Consider the following 20,658-nt stretch of genomic DNA (forward strand, 5'->3'; position numbering starts at 1 on the left):
TGACATTTTATATTACTTGTAGAAAGTTGAATGAGAAAAAGAAAACACTGATTGGGGACATTAACCAGTCTAAGAATCACTAAGCGAGAATGACTCAGAATTTATCAATGTCATTCACAACTGCTCCTTGAGACAGTGGGGTTGATTTCCAACTTGGCAAGCAGGCATAGGTCTGGCATTGCGGAGAAAATCAAATGGTTTTTATAATGGTGATAGATTCATAATGCCCAGGTGACGAGTTGAAAATCTACCACAATGCATCAGGAAGCCAATGAAAGGCAACTTGTTTCAAGACTTGGGCATGACCAAATATGATTCAAGTAGTAGCTGAACTGTTAGGCAGTGACCATAGCACAATCAGATTAGGGAAATAATGTGGCCATGTAATCTAACCCTAGTGTATAATTTTAGCTAGCCAAGCTTCTCAACTACTCAAAAATAAATCTGTTGAAGCTAAATGGACATCCTTCAAAAAAAACGTATGTAGACTTGCTGGACTAATGCATGCCTAAGTGCTCAGATAAAGTAAACAAACTTACACTGGTATGGATTAATAGGGAAATTAATAGAAAGATTAAGAAAGGCTTACAATGCTTCTAGGAAGAAGGAGGAGTATGACCACTTGGCTGAGTGCAAGATTAAGTAGAAGCAGATCGAACTAAAGTAAGGATGCCAAGCCAGAATTGGAAAGCAACATGGATGTAAAGCATAACATCAAAAAAACCTCCAATATTTTAACAGTGAAAGTGTAGCTAGACAGGAGGTTAATCCCCTGAGGGACCCTTATGAAATTGAAATATGCCAATTAGATGCTTCTCTGAGGTATCTTTGTACCAAGGAGGGCATCAGATGTATGGTTCTTTTTAAGGTCTGGGGACTTTTAACATTAGTGAAGCAAAGGTTCTAGTAAGGCTCGAGAGTCTGGCATCAATAAATCCCTGAACAGATGAATAGGTAAGTTAGAATTTGCGTTGGAATGTTGAAAAAGACCTAAGGGCAGTTGACTCATTGCTTACCAGGTTCAAATAGTATGAGGTGGCAAAAAAGTAAATAGAATCCTGGATTACCAAACCAGTTGACTTGAAAACTTCAAAAATTAGGCTAAAGCGGTACAGTGCTTTATTCATTCATGATGTAAGATGCAATTCAGGTGGTGTAGAGCACAATAATGAGGCTGAACCCTGATATCATAAAGATGAGCTACATGGAACAACTGGACAGGCTCAGCTCTGCATCCTCAGAGGTCACTTCAGATCTATAAAGCATGCAACAAGATGGGAGAAAGTAAACTTGGAACAATATTTTCAGGTGCACTAAAGCAGTAAGATAAGAGGACACAGATTCAATGTAGTGAAGGACAAGATTAAGGCAGACACCAGAAGGTAATTAACAACTGGGACAGATTGGCTGAAAGAGTGATTGAGAACAGGACACTGGACTCATTTAACAAAAAGCTAAATACTGAAATGGGAAGTTATTTGTTTTGGTATTCTGGAAGGATGAGATCAAAAGAGTCTTCTTCGTTTGAATGAGCCTTGTGGTCCACAAATCAAAGTATGAAAAATTAAAAGGCCACTATAATGAATCACACTGTTCTGTCTGAGCCGAGAATGAGTCCAGCAATCATTGTACTTTGGAAGCCTTTGTTTTTCCTTCGATTTTTTTTGTTGCTGTTTTGTCCTGTAAGAACAATAAGAAGCTTGAAGGGCAAACCAGGGCAAGATAGTTTTCTCCATGCTTGTTAATTTCCAAATGGAACTTTGCTCTCTTAAATTGCAATGCCAAAATGGTACACTGTACTCCCATTAGCAATCCAGATGCAAACTAAGAAGCTTGCAGCACCAGCACAAGAAAGATAGGGAAAACTCCAACTTTGTGGTATTCTGCCTGAAAGTGAATTACTCAACTACTTATGTTATTAGTCCATTAGCACAGAATTGTAGCTGCCACGTACACTACTACACCCAGTGAATACTGAAAAATCTCCAAGAAAAGCTGAGGAAAGTTCCCCAGTGTTTCATATTTATCCATTACTGTAGTCTTCAGCAAGGTCCAGATAGAATACAAAACATAGAGCTGTATTTTCCTGGCCCATTGGGGTCGGGCTGAGAGGCAGGACAGCTGGCAATATGGCAGGGGAAGGCATCGGGAGGGGAGCATGATGTCTTCTGCCGCCATGACATGTTGCCAGCAGCGGTAACCTCAGCGGCTCGGACACCCACTGGGTGGTCAATTAGCCACTTAAGGACCCATTTAGGGACCACTTCCCACTCCCGCTGGCATTCTTCCCATGTCGGGAAGGCCTGCTGCCACATGGAGAGACTGCCAGGTAAACCAGGTTCTTGGAGGGGGTGGGGCCCTCCCTGATCAGTGCTCCATGGCCCACAGAGGGGCCCCCTCGTGGCAATGGCTGACTCCACGGCAATGGCATCGCCAGTGCACCATAAGCACCCACCCTCCCCACCCACCCCTCCCCCCACTGATTGCCGGGGCCTGCTGGCCTGATCCCACTGACCCCAGCTTCCTCACAAAAACTTATATGCTCTTCACGAGGGGCCCTCTCCCTCATGTTGCAGCAAGTGAGGCCTCTGACTGGGCTGGTAGCTCTAGGGGGTGGGCTGTCATCCTGAATTGGATGGCAGCCCCAGTGATGGCCTGTTTTTCACTTTTTTTGTAGGATGTGAGCATCACTGGCATGAACAGTATTTGTTGCTCATTTCTAATTGCCCTCGAGAAGGTGGTGGTGAGCTACCTCTTGAGCCACTGCAATCTATGGGGTAATTAATTGGTCGTTGCCAGCAAAATGCTGCCCCAGGGTCCTGCCGCCTGCTGAGTGTGGTTGGCTCCTGCTTTGGGCCCTCAAGGCGGGAGTTCCGTCTCCGCCAAAAAATTCAGCCCATAGAGGTAATTAAGATGTAAAGATATAGTTGAATGTTTTAATCAATTTATTGCCCATCATTTCAGAATAATAAACGCAGACTCTGATGATAGCTCCCCTTGCCACTGTCAACTTCATAAGGCATTCTTACAATAGAAAATGCTGGTGATTACGGCATTGTCCATTTAGTCACAATGTATGTTATATCGATGACTGTTGGATAATTATTGGTTCGTTCAGTTCCAGAATATAATGTGACTTGTGGTAAACTGGAATTTCAGGTGACAGGAATAAATTCTATCTCTCACTGAAATGAAATAATATCTCTTTGTGATATATTCACAAATTGAAAGATGAATCCAATATCACATTGCAACAAATTGTAACACTCCTTTAACCTTTGTGTGATTAGTACAAGGTATTTGTTTGTGTCAAAATGCTTGTGGCATGAAATCACTGATATCACTCCTCCCCAAGGATTTGCAATAGCTCTGTAAATAACTAGAAAATAGCAATGGCCACCAAGAAATACTAAAACTGTGCTATAAAAACACTCTCAAAAATATTTATAGACAGACTAACTGACACAGTGAGTTTGCATATTGTCTTTCACCCAGGATATTTCAATCCAGCCTGGATTACAAGGATGAAAGTTTCCTCTTTTAACCAGCTGTACAGGCCCTAAGAAATATTTGTCTAGGCAATCTCAATAAACTTCCTCATTGATACTGATGATATTACTCAGATCGACCATGAGGACAGTACGTGTGGAAATGGAAAAATTTACATTGATGCATGAAAGTGTACTACTCTGACGTTGGTCCAGAGTTGAAGAACATCACTCTCCATGGAGAAATTTTCCAATCACCATGGCTGGTTACGCTGGAGAAGAACAGGTGCTGGGGCTCAGAAAAGTAGATGGAGATCCAGCTCATCAGATCTCCATCACTCGAAATTTCCAGTTAGGCTTCAAGGCAGACCTTAGGACTTTTAGCTGAAAGCAGATGAGACATTAATTTCAACATTATGGGATGTATTTCTGTTTCTCCTGTTCATCTGCTGTAAATTCAGTGGAACAGCCTTGGAAACCGCATAAAATTGTAAGTGGCATTTACGCCATTTTCCTGGTGTTTTGACAGCTCTTGCTCCAGATTTTGAGTGAATGAATGAGAGAAGCCCTGTAGAAATTCATGGAAACAATGGACTTTAATGACATGCTTAGCAGCTCACACACAAATTCCTGTGCTTTTTGCCAGATATGAAGTGTGCCTTAAGCTTTCGCATAAAAAATGTCTAGGGGCCAGTCATGTTCTGGACTGACAGCAACACTTAAAAGTAGATCAACTGTTATTAGAACAACAATTTGCATTTATATAGCACCTTGAATGTAATAGAATGCATTATAAAGCAAAATTTGACACTGAGCTACATAAAGAGATATTGCCCGGATTTTGCAAAGCAATGTACTTGCTGCTGACATCAAAGGTAGCTGCCCACAAAGATCTAGTGTTCTCTGTGGCTTGGATTTCCCCTTTCCTGATGTCAGTTTACATCTGGTGCCAAGTTCAGCAGATCTCCAAGCATGCAGCAGCAGTGTTGCCAGCAAACAGGGTAAGTGACCAATCACATTGAAGTATTCTCAGAGACAGCAAACCAGGAAGTTAAAAGTACTTTATCCTTCACTTATAATTTAAAATTCCAGATAGCAAAACATGGGTGGATTAGGATAGAAGCTAAAATAAAGACAAACTTTAAAATAATGTATTATTTAAAAAATATGTAGAACTTTTTAATCATAATGGAGAAATTATAAAAGAACAATATAAAATTAGCTTTTCAGGCTCAGTGAGGGCATTTAGCCAGAATAATTACTCATTTTTTTCTTCATTTATGGTCAGGCCAGCATTTATTGCCCATCCCCAATTGCCCTAGAACTGAGTGGCTCACTTGGCCATTTCATTTAAAGAGACAACCACATTGCTGTGGGCAGATTTCTTGCCCTAAAGGGCATTAGTGAACCAGTTGGGTTTTTACAACAATTAGTCACCATTAGACTAAATTTTTATTCCAGATTTATTAATTGAATTCAAATTTTGCCATCTGGCATGGTGAGATTTGAACTCATGTTCCCAGAGCATCAGCCTGGGCTCTAGATTACTAATCTAATGACAATACCACCACATCACCACCACCCCACATCTGTGGCCTCCCAAAGTTGCTGACAGTTTCAGTGGAATAATGAGTGAGTTCACTGACAGTTACCACTGCAAAATCCAGGCCACTCAGGCAAATGACTAAAAACGTGATCAAAGAGGTAGGTTTATAGGAGCATCCTAAAGGAGGAAAGAGAGGAAGACAGATGGAGAGGTTTAGGGTGAGAATTCCAGAGCTTAGGGCATTGGCCAATGGTGGAGTGATTAAAATCAGGGATGCTCAAGAGGCCAGAATTAGAAGACTGCAGATATCTCAGGCATTTACAGAAATAGGGAGGGGTGAACCATGCAGGAATTGAAAACAAGGATGAGAATTTTAAAATTGAGCTGCTGCTTAGCAGGAGCCAATGTAGGTCAGTGTACATTGGACTAAAGGGTGAATGGGACTTGGTGCGAGTTAAGATACAAGCAGCAGAGTTTTGGATGACCACAAAGTTTATGGAGGGTAGAATGTGGGAGACCAGATAAAGTGCATTGGAATAGTTAAGTCGAGACGTAACAAAGGCATGAATGAGGGTTTCAGCAGCAGATGAACTGAGGCAGAGGTGGAGTCGGGCGATGTTACAGAGATGGAAATAGGTGGTCTTAGTGATGGTCCAGATCTGTGTTTGGAAGCTTATCTCAATGTCAAATATGGCACTAAAGTTGTGAACAGTCTCACTCAGCCTCACACAGTTGTCAGGGAGAGGGATGGAGTCAGTGTCTAGGGAACAGAGTTTATAATGGGGACCGAAGACAATGGTTGTGGTCTTCCCAATATTTAATTAAAGGAAATTTCTGCTCATCCAGTATCCGTGCAAGCAGTCTGATAATTTAGAGATGGTGGAGGGATCGAGATAGTAAGTGATAAGGTAGAGCTGGGTGTTGTCAGTGTACATGTGGAAACTGACATTGTATTTGCAGATGATGTCCCTGCGGGGGAGCATGTTGATGAGAAGTGGGAGGGGCCAAGGATAGATCCTTGGGGACACCAGAAATTATGGCGTGGGAATGGGAAGAGAAGCCATTGTAGGTGATTCTCTGGCTAGACATAAGAAAAGAACCAGGTATGAGCAGTTCCAGCCAACTGGATGACAGTGGAGAGGCATTGGAGAAGGAAGATGTTGACAACCGTGACAAAAGCTGCAGACAAGTCGAGAAGAAGAAGGAGGGATAATTTACCTTTGTCACAGTCACACAGTATGTTATTTGTGACTTTGTTAAGAGCCATTTCAATACTGTGGTAGGGAACAGAAACCTGATTCAAGGGATTCAGGCATGGAGTTCTGCGCAACATAGGCATAGATTTGGGAAGTGACAATTCGATCAAGGACTTTGGAGAGGAAAAGGAGGTTGAAGATGGGGCAGTAGTTTGCAATGATGGAGGGGTCATGGGGTTTTTTTGAGGAGAGAGATGATGCCAGCAATCATTATTGAATAAAATCTCTGAAAATATGTAGATTGGTTTGAGGTGTTGGTTTCAGTGCTGTTTTGTCAAGTTACTTATGGAGCGTTTTTCCAAATTTTGTAGCTACCAGTTATTATTTTGAACATGGAGAATTCGCTATTCTTGAGTTATTTGAAAGATGCGGTAAAAGAAAAGGAGTTTGAGGCAGGTATTGAACAGGCAATAGTCAACAATGGTGTATTTACAGACCAAAGCATACTTACCTCGGAATATCACAGGAAAACTGCCTGTGTATGCTCATCAGAAAAGACACTAAAGGACTCCAAATCCAAGTACAAATGGCCACAATTTATTAATGAAATATTAGTGTTTTATATGTGACTTTGGGTCTTTGCTTCTCCGTAGGCAGAATGTATGGTAAGGGTCACTTACTAATTAAACTAGTGATCATTCTAGTGCTACCATAATGAAAAAGAAGTGGTATGGTTGACAGTTTGATTTTCCCGTGGCTTCCTGGGACAAGAATGTCACATTACTTCCCTCTGCAAGATTAGATTATGTACCTGCAACTGCAGGCACTGCCTGTGTTTTTCTGGTGTCTGCTTAGATCTGTTTGCTTTCCAGCTCTGCATGAGTCCTTTGAGTAGAGCAGTAAGGTGACATGGATAATGAATCATTTTGAGAAGCACCTTCTTCGTTCATGCCACCTCCCCTGCTGCCTGTGCTGCTAGCACTTCATAAGTATGTTTGACTATCTGCAAGGAGGGAGAACTGCTGTGAGGTCATGGAAGCCCTACTTCAAGGTCCTGACCAGGCAATCCCCAGCAAGGAGAACCAAACAGAACTAATTGATGTTTAGAGCCTTAGTTTTCCACAACATCAGATATTCTACTCCTCAGGGAGTGCAAAACTGCGCTTAGGACTTTAAGGAAGGGTGCCCTTGCAGATTCTCTTGGAAATGCCACCCACTCCAGCATAGAGTACAATTTGGTGAAACAGTCACTATGAATTTGAGCATCCTACCCTCATGTTCGCTATGACCAACTTATACATGCATCTGAAAGAAATTCTTACCACTAAATCTGGCTCTCATCCTGTAATATAGCAAGTTTCCCCCAACTAAACTAGTGAATGAAGTATGCATGAGCCGAAGGCTCACTTCCTTCTAGAAAAATAAGATTTGGACCTATACTCAAACTCTTGGTGCCTCCAACTACACTATTTCCGAAGTAAAATCTGTTAATTAAAATCCTTTCCTCTACTAATGAACCCAGCCATACTGATCATTCTTATCTCAAGCCTGAGATTTGGGAAGTCAATAACATTTATTGGGTCCTGTCAATTTTTGGTATAAACAGGTCTTGAAATTAATATTATTCCCTTGATAATTAATTAGCACTTCTTGTTAATTGGATAAAATTGTGTTTCATCATATGCAGCTGGTGGGTATTAACTGGGTATTCACTTGTGTTTCTCTAAATAGGAACAGATTGAAAGTGGGGTTGTTAGGTTTGGAGTATTTGTAATGTGTATTTCTGTAAGTAAAAGCTTATAAGTGTGTAAGTCAAGGCTCCAGTTCTATCCTTCACCACAGGGTTGTCTGAAGTGTAATACTTCTGGCCCATGAAATCAGCCTGGCTGGGCTGGAAAATGTATCCACATCTTGTCCTGTTTTGCATGATCTTGGAGTGCTTCGTACTCAATCCTTGCATTGAGTTTGGCAGTGGGTGGGTGGGGGGGGGGGGAGGGGAGTGGGTGGACACATTTCTGGAACTGATATCCCTTACCTCAGGGAATTGCAAAAAATCACAAAAAATATAGAAATGAAAAGAAAACAGGTAGCAAGGCAGCTCAAAGGATCGGATAACATTGCGTTCCTACTGATTAGCCTACAGTACCAGTTTATGATATCTGAAGCCTGTTAGTGAATTGCAGCTCATTTCATTTACCTCTTATTCTTTGCTTACGTAATAATGTAAAAGGCATCAGTAGCTGACCTGAAAATAAATAGTTAGGTGTCCTATAGTGGCCCAGTAGCCACTCACGTAACTCCTTTGATGCACATTAATTTAAGAAGACATTTATAAAGATTGGTGAGACTTACTGACCACACTATGCTCTGTTCAGTTAATGTTTCTTCTGTGTTTCCAATTGACTGTGCAAATATATCTTGATGGCATTACAAAAGGCTCATGGACGTTAATGGAGCTTGATGTAGTAATGAGTTGCTTTTAATACCTAATGTGAATGGGTTAGGATAATTGAAGACCTTATTAGTCATTTTGATGGATCTTTGAAATGACATATTCACTGTGCAGAAAGTGAAGTGGATCTGACGCCTCAATATAAACTGTCAGAAGATGTACTAATGACTAAGGTAAGGCCAGTTTTAGAAGGTTGTGCTTCAGAAACTTTTTCTTTAAGTTGTAAATTTAAAAAGATGGTTTTCTTATGTTGGACAAAAGCTGTAATTAAGAACTATCAAAAACATTATCGACATGAAATCCTCCTCACAAACTCCAGCTTTCTCAACAAAGCTTCCAAGCAGAAGCTTTTTTTCTCTTTGCCACTCTTAAAAGCACTGTTTTTTTTATATAATGTGTAAATATATAGTGGGTGTCACCAAATTATTCAATTATGCAGAAATTCATCCAATCCTGTCCTCATTCAATGTCCCCATTCATGCAATCAATATTAATTGACTCTCCCCCACTATTTTCTCCCCACTTCTTTACCATGACTTCATTGATATATCTTGCCTTCAGCTAGCATAGCCGACAAATATGAGTGCAAGCGCTTGAACATTGAAAGAGCCTACTAAAGACACTGCTTCCTGAGCCAAGGCAATCTTAATGACAGTCAAAGCTTTAGCAGCTGTGCCAATGAACTGTAACGGTCCCTCTTGTGCATTTGTTAGCAAGTTTGAACAGTAACTGTCAACAGCATTAAGTGTTAGGAAACTATTAATTTATTCAAATAAATTTCTGGACACTTGGAAACATTCCTGGGAAGAATAGTTTCTTGCAATGTTAGTGTTTTATAATTTAAAAATTATTTGGGGGGGGGGGCACTGTAATGATGTCAACAGAGAATAATCAGAAAAATCCACACAATATAGATGTCAACTTCCCATTTCTGATTGGCATGGCATTGGTCGATCAGATGAAATGCTGACAAATCACTGTGTAGGTTTGACTGACAGTACAATAGTGAAGCCAGATGAAGTACCAACTCTCAATGAATGATATTCCATGTGGACCCTAAACACTCAACTCAATGCCTTAACCCATCCAGTTAATTACTATGAACCTAATGTTGTGCTTTGTAATCAGTGGTGTTCAACTATATCAGCAAAGGAGATCTAAAATTTAAAAAGGGCTCAAATTATTGTTAAATTGTTGTCTATTGTTAATTATGATGAGTGGTGGCATTATCCTACAACTTGTGAGTTGAAGGTGTGCCAGCCAACATAATTGGTTATTGAGCATTTTATTGATCGGTGAAACAATTAATATAATATTTATTTACATCTGGAAAAATAGTGCATATTCTTATTTAAAAGTATAGAGGATACTGAATGAAACCTGGATTGTTCGGGCTGCATGTTTTTGGCTGGCATTTATATTGTTTCATCTGATGTATAAAATATTAAAAATTAATCTCAGGCTATATTTTGTTAGTGAAATGTATCTGCTTCTCCGCAAAGCAGAACTGGACGGGGCTGATGAAATGTTTACATGGAGTGCAGTGATATTGCATACCCATAGTGATTGGCTCAATAAACACTGGTCAATCAATTTACTAATTTCTGCTTGTTATATTTTCTATTACTGATTATAGATAACGGAAAAACTCTGATAATCTACCATAATTTCAAAGAGTGATGCTTATGTTGAGTTAAGGGTCTCCAGTATATCCCATGCAGCTACAATCTTCTCAGTTCAGCAGCCTGTCCTTTTCTTCCCCCCCACAGGATGTGCATTTGTGAAATTTTCCGCACATGCAGAGGCCCAGGCAGCCATCAACGCCTTACACGGTAGCCAGACGATGCCAGTAAGTACAAGCAGAGAGATTCAATTGTTTTAAATTCTTACATTATTTGACAAGTCCCAAAGCAATTTAAAAGTAACATAAAAACAGAGTCTACAGTACTGCTAATGATGTGTCGTCAAGCACATGAGGATTTTCACATTTGTTCAATCAAAATTATATGTGAATTTGCATTGCCAGCAGCACTGCATCCTAAAGAGAATAGCAACATCTTTCTTAAATGGCCTTGTCTGTCTAGAGCAAGAATTCACATTGCTTTGTGGTAGTTCCGAGGTGCTTGAATCATCTTGCCTTCTTTCCATTGATGCCAATGATGAGCATAAGGCATCTCCAGTGGGATGGACTTGGAGTTTCTATAAAGTGCACATGGGATTACACTTCTTCTCTATGGTAATGATGGGTATTTGGTACTGCTCTGTTAAGTAGTAGAGATGAGGAAAGTAATATAGGTTTAGCCATTCACTATAAATTGCATTAATTATAGTCACTGAATTCAGTTACAAAGGATTTTGGTACCAGGAGAAGAGTGAATAAGTTTACAAAGTACATTTTTCAATTTCTATACATTCTGAAATATTCTGTTTTCAGTAAGTAAATTGATTTTATAATGGGAAACATTTTTGAAAGCATTCTGTATGAGCATAAAAAATGTCTTCAATCCTGTCAACATGCACAGTGCATGTGTTCTCAGCTGCTTTTATTTTTAGTTAGTAAACTTCACATGAGCATTTCAGGGTTTTCTTCGCCTGTCCTTGGGCGATGAGAAGGCAATTCTGGAGTGGGTTTGTTTCTGTTTAAAAATTGCTGACATTTTACACCTATGGTGACAGGTGTGAGAGTCAGAATGTGTTCTGATTCTATGGCAACATGTATTAATCTGCCAATGCCCACAAAATTAAGTGGAAAGTTTGCCAAGTGAATATGTTTTTACCTCCTGGATCCTGCCTTTAGCTGCTGAGTTTCCCAGGAAACCTGGTCGGCCAGAGTTAAATTGAAATCGTGGATCAATATGAGGCTGCCAGCCTTATTATAATATTTAAATTGCTAACCTGCCTGCTGGGAGCGGGTTGGTTGTCCACCAACCCCCCACCCCATCCCACCTCCATTAAAACTGGGGGGTGGGTTGGGGTCAGGGTTCAGACTTTTAACACTTTAACCTACCATCTGACCCAAACCTGCCTGTTTTCTGGGGTTAAAATTTCCCCCTGTTAATGCTGTTTCTCTCTCCACAGATGCTGCCTGAGATGCTGAGTATTTCTAGCATTTCTGTTTTAATTTCAGATTTCCAGAGTCTGCAGTATTTTATTCAAATTATGGTCAGTTTTGTGTGCTTGTCTTACAGCCACTGGGAAACTACTCAGACAGATTTCATTTAGGGCCCTTACGGCCAGGGGACAGAGGAGATTTTCATTCCAACATGCTAGGTTTAATTCAAACCCAAGTCTCCAAGATAAAAGACAGTGTTCTTGCCCGTTGCAGAATTTTGTTCATCTTTGCTACCCTTGTACCTTAAAGCTGCAGTTTGTTGTTGGACATTGAACTACATCTCAATCAAACTCACATGTACAGGTCAGTTTAAAATTGAATTACAAATTTCTTACTAGTGTATTGAAAAGTAAAGATCAAAGGATTCTAGGCTGTTTTAAAATATTGTGTGAAAAATACTGTGAGGCCATGACAAATGTCAGTCGGTCGTTAGGGAGAATGTAATATTTCTACAACCCAAAAATAGCAAGTTAATCCAACCATTCTCATTCCCACATTTATGGTTTAAACCATGGTGGACTCTGTGCTCCATGTGCGATTTTTTTCTTGTAACCTTCCTTGTTTGTTTCACTTTCTCACCCTCTCGATCATGACTGTCTTTTAAACTTGTTCTCAGGATATGGCTGATGCCGGCAAAGCCTCATTTATTACCCATCCCTAACGGCCAGGAGAAGGTGCTGGCAGGACTGCTTAGACTGTTTGTATTGCTGAATGGCTTTCTAGGGTATTAAGAGCCAACTGTGTAGGTTGATCTAGAATTGAGTGTAGGCTAGACTGGGTATGGGGTGCAGGTTCTCCTCTCTCAGTAAAATTAGTTTTCACAGCAACCCAGTAGTTTTCAATGTATTTTTTTCTAGTGCTGTCCTACAAATGACCAGATTTATTGAGTTCAGTCTTTCAAGCACTTTGGTCATTGCTCTTCTGAACTTTGCAGTCTTCCTCATAATCTTCAAACACACCATGGCATATTTTTCCTTTTCCTGTGTCCTTATTGCATTGAAATGAAGTGTCATTAGACTGTATCCTAATCTAACTTATTTTTTTCCTGTTTCCTCATACATCCATCAGGATTATTTTTACTTTGCCCACCTGGTGCAACGCATCATCTGCCCTTTGTAAGACCTGCCCAACATTCATCCGGTTACTGCCCAAATGGAGAAGTTGGGAATGGCTTCCTATAGGTTTTTAAGGTCGAATTTTGGTGTCATCTATCTGCTGCTTCTCAGCTTATCTTTTCTTGTACTCTTTTCATTCTTGGTGATAGCCTGTACAATGGACCTTGGCTATTAAAATCACTAATCCATGGTAGTTCTGTGTGATGAAAAGAACACAAAACCTAAAATGCTGGACACATTTGCTGGCATATTGCCATGCCATTACTATTCTAGAGCTTGAGTACTGCCACCACAACCAAGAAAGTCAACAAACTTTGAAAAGAAGCGAAGCCCAGCATTCAATCAATGGCTACCTCCTGAGAATAGATGAAGAAAAGCATCTGAAACATCAAGGTTTTGAGTTTAAAAAGTTAGAAGTTTGAAACCATATCCCACATCTCTTTGAACATTCTGATTGATTCACCGGAGTGTTGAACCTCATGACAGGCTAGATTTAATAAAGATGATCTAACAGTAACATACTTTATCATCTCAACAGTATAGGACTATAGGCGATTTTAGAAGGAAAATTGTTTGTGAGTAACCTGTTGGAAGTTCAAGTTACGTTATGTTTCTTTCTTATGGCTTTAACTCTTAAAGTGGCATATGCTGATTTAACCTGAACTAATTTCTTCCCTCCTTCATTTAATACAATAGCACATGTGGTACATTTAGCAGTACATACTTCAGGAACATAGGAGCAAAAGTAGGCTATTTCACCCTTTTAGCCTGTTCTGCCATTGAATGAGATCATGGCTGATCTGCAATCTAACTCCACAAATCCACCTTCACCCTATATCCCTTAATACCTTTGGTTAACAAAAATAAATTGACTTCAGATTTAAATTAAAATTGATCCAGCATCAATTGTCATTTGCAGCATTTGCAGGAGTTCCAAATTCCTACCATTGTTTTTGTGTAGAAGTGTTTCCTAATTCCACTCCTGCAAAGTCTATCTCTAATTTTTAAACTATGCCCTCTAGTCCTAGACTTCCCAATCAGTAACAATAGTTTCTTTCTATCTAAGCTACTTGTTCCACTTAATATCTTGAAAACTTTGATTAAACCACCTCTTAACCTTTAGATTCCAGGGAATACAACCCTAATTTGAGTAATCTCTCCTTGCAATTTAAGCCTTGGAGTTCAGGTGTCATTCCTGTAAATCTAAGTTGTACTCTCTCCAAGGCCATTGCATCCTTCCTAAGGTATGGTGCCCAGAACTGCTTGTAGTACTCCAGGTATGAGTTTACACAAATCATTACAAGCATTGGAGGCAAAACCGCACCTTCTTCCCCCTGTGCACAGAATTTCTACTCTCACCAAATACGCTGCCTATGTACATCAGTTCATGATGCACTCTGTTTATGACCACTCTGTGCGACCACTCTCATAAATAGTAATATTTTCCTCTTGTTCAGAATTTACATTCTGATTGAGAAGAAAAGCATTCTAAATATGAAAAATAACATTCTAAATAAAATATATTCACATCAGTATGATCATTAGAATGTGTTGTACTGAATTGTAAACCATTTTAGGATCCTATGTCATCACTGCTGCATTGTTTGATCTTAATATCAATAAAACTCTTTCATACTGATTTACCGCATGTGCCACTCTAGATACCTGTAGCATGCAATACGGAACTGGCAGACCTGAGCTATACTGCACGTTATTGGCAGGAATTTTATGCCCCCCTGCCCCCACAAAAGAGCGGGCTAGTAGCGGGGGGTGGGGGGGGTGCGTAAAATGGAGTGGGTGGCCTGGGGGGCCCTTCTCAACCTGCTCCCATCTACACTGCCAATTTTTACCGGGTGGTGGCGGTTAGAAATTACCCGCCTGCCACAGGCCAATCAAGGCCCTTAAGTGGCCAATTAACTGCCACTTAAGGGCCTCTGCCCACCGGCATGGTTATTTTATGCTTGGCAGGTGGGCAGCTGAGGCCTCAGAAAGCCCGCCTGATGAAACTAGGCAGCCTTCTTGCGGGCTGGAGGGGTCCCTCCTGATCAGGCACCCTTTGCCCCATGGTGGGGCACTCCCCCGAAGCCCCAACTGGCCCCAATGTCCCTTGCCACCCGCACCCACCCCCCCCCCCCCCCCCCCCCCATCAACCAACCACCTTGCCGTGTCGGGGCCTGACCAGTTGTCCCCAGCGAGATCCTAAACACTTACCTTTTTTCCGGGGCCGTCCTTCATCTTCATCCTGAAGCTGGTTGGCTGGCAGCTCCATTAGGCGGGACCTCCTGCCTGGGGAGTGTAAAATCCAATCTGGATCCACAGGACCAGTAGAGGGGGGCTCGCCACCAACTTTTCGGCTGGTGGACGGGGCCCTCCGCCCACCGTAAAACTCTGGCTATTGTGTCACTTTTTGACCAGCAAGAATGGAACTCTGCCACATGCATGCAAAATGTCTGTCTTAATAGGCTAATTCTGAACCATTTATTCTCTCACTTTTGATATTGATATAAAGCAATAAATCAATGCAATAACAATGGTATAATTTGGGAATTTGGTTGCGGCATACATGCAGCGTATCTTTGCCAATTGGTTAAATTATGGGGGGGAGCATAAACTCTCTCCTAAAATTAAAGTTATGTTTAAGAAATTTCCACTTGGGAGCTTTGTAAATTTAGCTTCACAACCAACTGTGGCTATAGTGTACCAGATGGAAATCTGACCAGAATGAGGCCTTACTGCGATCAAGAGAAATTGTATTCTGACTCCAGAGTTGTGCTATCATTGTTGCATTGATGCGTATTCCAAATTGCTTTGCATCAATGCCAAAAGTGATAGTATAACCCTTAAATAACCTATTAAAATAGGCTGACCTAAATTGGTGATGTTTAAGCTAGATCTGTCACAGTCAGCATGATTATAAATGGAAAGTTGATATGATCAGTAATAGGTATCAGTTTTTCTATTGCCAACACATTGGTTGCAAGAGATTTATATAGTCACAATTGACCCAAAGCATGAATGCACCATCATAGAATAAAATGCAAAAATAATTTTGTAAATGAGTGATTAAATAGGTTAAAACCTGGAGGTGTTAATGGGTGAAATTTGCAAGCAGCCCAATATATACATGGACTCATAACTTTCGATAAATCAAGTGTTCTGTATTTGATAGCTTTATTGAAAGAATGACCTTCAGTTCAACTCTATAAATTCAACTCATCCTTTCAGCATGAACCCCAGCTGCGGTTTAAAACAAGGAGAAAAGTGGTAGTGACGAGTCTCTTATCATCTCACTGGGAGGGAAAATGTTAGATTCAAATCCCCAATACAAATTGTTGTGATGTCAACTCACACCCAATGCCATGGTATGATTGAGTGCTCAACAAGGCTTACACTGCCATTAAATCCTGAGAGTGAGTGAACAGTACTTTATAGAACAAATCTGGCCTAATACTACATGGCGACATCTTACGCAAGTTGTGCTGCAGGCACCAACCCAAGAGCATTTTGTGGCACCGTTGACATAAGAATACATTTTAATCCATCAACTAATGCAGGGATTAATGTCACCCAAATCAAATTACTGGGAATCATTGTAAGATTCCCCCCAAAATAGTTTTGAATCAGGCAATGCTGTAATACCTAAAATGTAAATCAGACATCAATAATCTGAATTTTAAAATAGAAATGTTTTTCCACTTCTGTGTTTTATATGAAGCACTGGCCTAGAAATTGATACCAAACTATAAGACATAAACTGTGGAGATGATAAAGGATGTCAGATGTGCACAGGTTAAAAGAGTGAGCAGGTAGGTGTCAGATACTGTTTAATGCAGAGAAACGTGAAATGATAGATTTTGGGGAAGCGAACAGTGAAATGAATGATAAGTAATAGTAAGATTCTAACAGAAGATTAAAAAGTGATCGATTAGAGGTTTCAAAATTCTGAACAGTTTCAAAAGGCTAAACCAGGATGTTGCCTGGGTTGGAGTATTTCAGCTATGAAGAGAGACTGAAGAGGCTAGGGTTATTTTCCTGAGAGCAGAGAAGACTGAGGGGAGACATGATAGAGGTATACAAAATTATGAGGGGCATTGATAGGTTAGATAGGAAGAAACTTTTTCCCTTAGTGGAGGGTCAATAACCAGGGGGCATAGATTTAATGTAAGGGGCAGGAAGTTTAGAGGGGATTTGAGGAAAAAATGTTTCACTCAGAGGGTGGTTGGAATCTGGAACACACTGCCTGAAGAGGTGGTACAGGCAGCAACCCTCACAACATTTAAGAAGTATTTAGATGAGCACTTGAAACGCCATAGCATACAAGGCTACGGGCCAAGTGCTTGAAAATAGGATCAGAATAGTTAGGAGCTTGATGGCCAGCACAGACACAATGGGCCGAAGGGCCTGTTTCTGTGCTGTATAACTCTATGACTCTAAATAGTGAAATGGAAGATTGCTGCTATTGCTTGATGACTTCATACCAAGAATGCATAAACTCAGAATTGACATGCGAAGGATAAGCATTTATAGGCTTATATGCCCTCAGTCATGCTGATTCTGATCCATTCTGTCATTATTTGGTAGTTTCAAATGTGTTGTGTTTCAAGTCTGTTGCATTTCACATTGACTATATACGTTGGTAAAAGCAAGTTGAACTGTGTGGGGGCAGCATCAGCAGCCAGAAAATGTGCAACATCACAGCCTTATCACTTGGGTACAGATCCAAGAGCAGAAAAGCCAACAAAAGGAAATATTTACTTCTTTTTGTTTTGCATTTTTCTTTAAAATTTCTTGAAATTATTCTTATTTTTATAATAGAGAGAAATGGGAACACAACACAAATCTACATAATAAATATCACAGGGTTCTCAGAATTCACACACCCTATTTTACTGAAGCACAAAGCAACATCACAATTAATTTGACACAAAAGCAAGGAACAATGCAAAGCATGTAGCATCAGTGATAAACCTGCTGAAACACAGTATTCTTTTTGAAAGTAATTAAAATATTTGTACAAGTAGAATTAAATTTCCATGAAATTCTCAGAAGATAATTTTACGATAATGAATGTAATTGGAACCCAATGCCACATAACACTTCACAAACAGAATCCTAAACAGTAAAGCACATATTACCATTGTTATTAACTGTTTGCATATGACCCTGTTATATGTTCACAGCTCCTTATGTTGGCATTAGCTCACATCTTTTGCTGGAAAGCGATACTTCATTTATTTAATGTTAGATGTTACATTGTGAATCATGATTGGCAAAATCACTTCAAGGGGAAAAGTACTGACTGTAAAAGGTCCCTCAGTTTCATACTGCTAGGTACATTATCATAAAGATTCTGTTTATAGTGTTGGCACCACTGCTGCTCAGAGTTTCTCCAGGCCCATCATACCATCCACAGCATTTTACCACCACTGATAGAAATCTACATACCCATACTCTATCATGAAAGATGGATAGACAGACAGAAAGAAAAGACGAGACAGATAGATACTTGCTCATGTCATTCCTCTTATGTCATCAGGTATATGTAATGTCCTATTTACTCCTTTTATACCATGACTGACAGATATTTAAGCCTTAAAAGGTTCCCTTGTACCATTGATAGGTACTCACCTGTTAAAGTCTCCTGTATCATCTCATAGGTGCACAACCATAGGGCAAAATCTTATGGACTTAGTCTTTGACGAAGCATTGGAACCATATCCAGGTCGGCAAACTGACCCTGCTAGTAGTGGGCCTTCCAAGTGAGGTTTGCAGCATCCAGCCAATTATGAGGGCGCCTCCAATGACATCAAATTAGGTGCAGTGGGCGGGTGGATCAGTCAGAATCCTGAATGAGGGCTGATTATTTAAAAGAGCTGAACTCAAGAGGTGAGGTGAGAGTGACTGCCCTTGACATCAAGGCAGCATTTGACCAAGTATGGCATCAAGGAGCCCCAGCAAAACTGAGGTCAATGGGAATCAGGGGGAAAACCCTCCGCAGGCTGGAGTCATACCTAGCGCAAAGGAAGATGGTTGTGGTTGTTGGAGGTCAATCATCTGAGCCCCAGGACATCACTGCAGGAGTTCCTCAGGGTAGTGTCCTAGGCCCAACCATCTTCAGCTGCTTCATCAATGACCTTCCTTCAATCATAAGGTCAGAAGTGGGGATGTTCACTGATGATTGCACAATGTTCAGCACTATTTGTGACTCCTCAGATACTGAAGCAGTCCGCGTAGAAATGCAGCAAGACCTGGACAATATCCAGGCTTGGGCTGATAAGTGGCAAGTAACATTCGCGCCACACAAGTGCCAGGCAATGACCATCTCCAACAAGAGAGAATCTAACCATCTTGCCTTGACATTCAACAGCATTACCATCGCTGAATCCCCCACTATCAACATCCCAGGGGCTACCATTGACCAGAAACTGAACTGGAGTAACCATATCAATACCGTGGCTACAAGAGCAGGTCAGAGGCTCGGAATCCTGAGGCGAGTAACTCACCTCCTGACTCCCCAAAGCCTGTCCACCATCTACAAGGCACAAGTCAGGAGTGTGATGGAATACTCTCCACTTGCCTGGATGGGTGCAGCTCCAACAACACTCAAGAAGCTCGACACCATCCAGGACAAAGCAGCCCGCTTGATTGGGACCCCATCTACAAACATTCACTCCCTCTACCACCAACGCACAGTGGCAGCAGTGTGTCCCATCTACAAGATGCACTGCAGCAATGCACCAAGGCTCCTTAGACTGCACCTTCCAAACCAGCGAATTCTACCAACTAGAAGGACAAGGGCAGCAAATACATGCAAATACCACCACCTGCAAGTTCCCCTCCAAGTCACACACCATCCTGACTTGGAACTATATCGCCATTCCTTCACTGTCGCTGGGTCAAAATCCTGGAACTCCCTTCCTAACAGCACTTTGGGTGTACCTACCCCAAATGGACTGCAGCGGTTCAAGAAGGCAGCTCACCACCACCTTCTCAAGGGCAATTAGGGATGGGTAATAAATGCTGGCCTGGCCAGCGTCGCCCACATCCCATGAATGAATTTTTAAAAAAGAGAATCAGCAGCACACACAGTGATAGAACTGTGCATTGTGGATATCAAATTTGAAGAAGCAAAGGAAGGAGGAAGAAGCATGCCAGAAAGGCAAGGACAGGCCCACAATTCACAGCTTTGTCACTTAATGTCATCGTGGAAACTGTGAGGCCAGGTGCTCTTTCCAGAGCTGGCAGGAGAAGGAGGCCAGCCAGCCTCAGAGAACGTGGAACCCACGTACCTGTGTAAGGACACAGCCTTAAAGGTCAATACAGCTATTTATCTTTCCAACTGGCCTCAATGGAATGAAACTAAGTTCCTCTTGCTGCAAACTATCCAAAGCACTCGCTTCAAGGAGCTGCTCCTGTCAGCACTAGCCTTACACTATGGTTGGCACATTGAATGCTGGTTTCGCCCTTTCTAGGCAAAAGAAGCAAAAGTAACATGAGGAAAAGCTTTTTTAAGCAGTGAGTGGTTCAGGTCTGGAATGCACTGCCTGAGACTGTGGTGCAGGCAGGTTCAAATGCGGCATTCAAAAGGGGTAGACAGTTATCTGAAAAGGAAGTATGTTCAGGGTTACTGGAAGAAGGCAGGGAAATGGCATTAGGTGAATTGCTCATTCGGAGATCTTGTGCAGACACCATGGGCCAAATGGCCTTTTCTGTGCTGTAACAGTTCTGTGATTCTGTGCTGCAATGGTA

At 41.1% G+C, this 20,658-nt stretch overlaps 1 protein-coding gene across 24 annotated transcripts in view; it reads left to right on the forward strand.

The window, feature by feature from the left end:
• Positions 1-20,658, forward strand: part of celf4 (CUGBP, Elav-like family member 4) — a 1,375,410-nt gene that overhangs the window by 1,001,205 nt on the left and 353,547 nt on the right. For all 24 annotated transcript variants that reach the window (XM_068049595.1, XM_068050160.1, XM_068049749.1 and 21 more), the window contains one exon: positions 10,452-10,531. In XM_068049595.1, coding sequence (XP_067905696.1) covers positions 10,452-10,531 — 80 coding nt within the window. The remainder of the gene's footprint in view (positions 1-10,451; positions 10,532-20,658) is intronic.

This window comes from Heterodontus francisci, chromosome 1, assembly GCF_036365525.1.
Source record: "Heterodontus francisci isolate sHetFra1 chromosome 1, sHetFra1.hap1, whole genome shotgun sequence".
Classification (NCBI taxonomy): Eukaryota; Metazoa; Chordata; class Chondrichthyes; order Heterodontiformes; family Heterodontidae; genus Heterodontus; species Heterodontus francisci.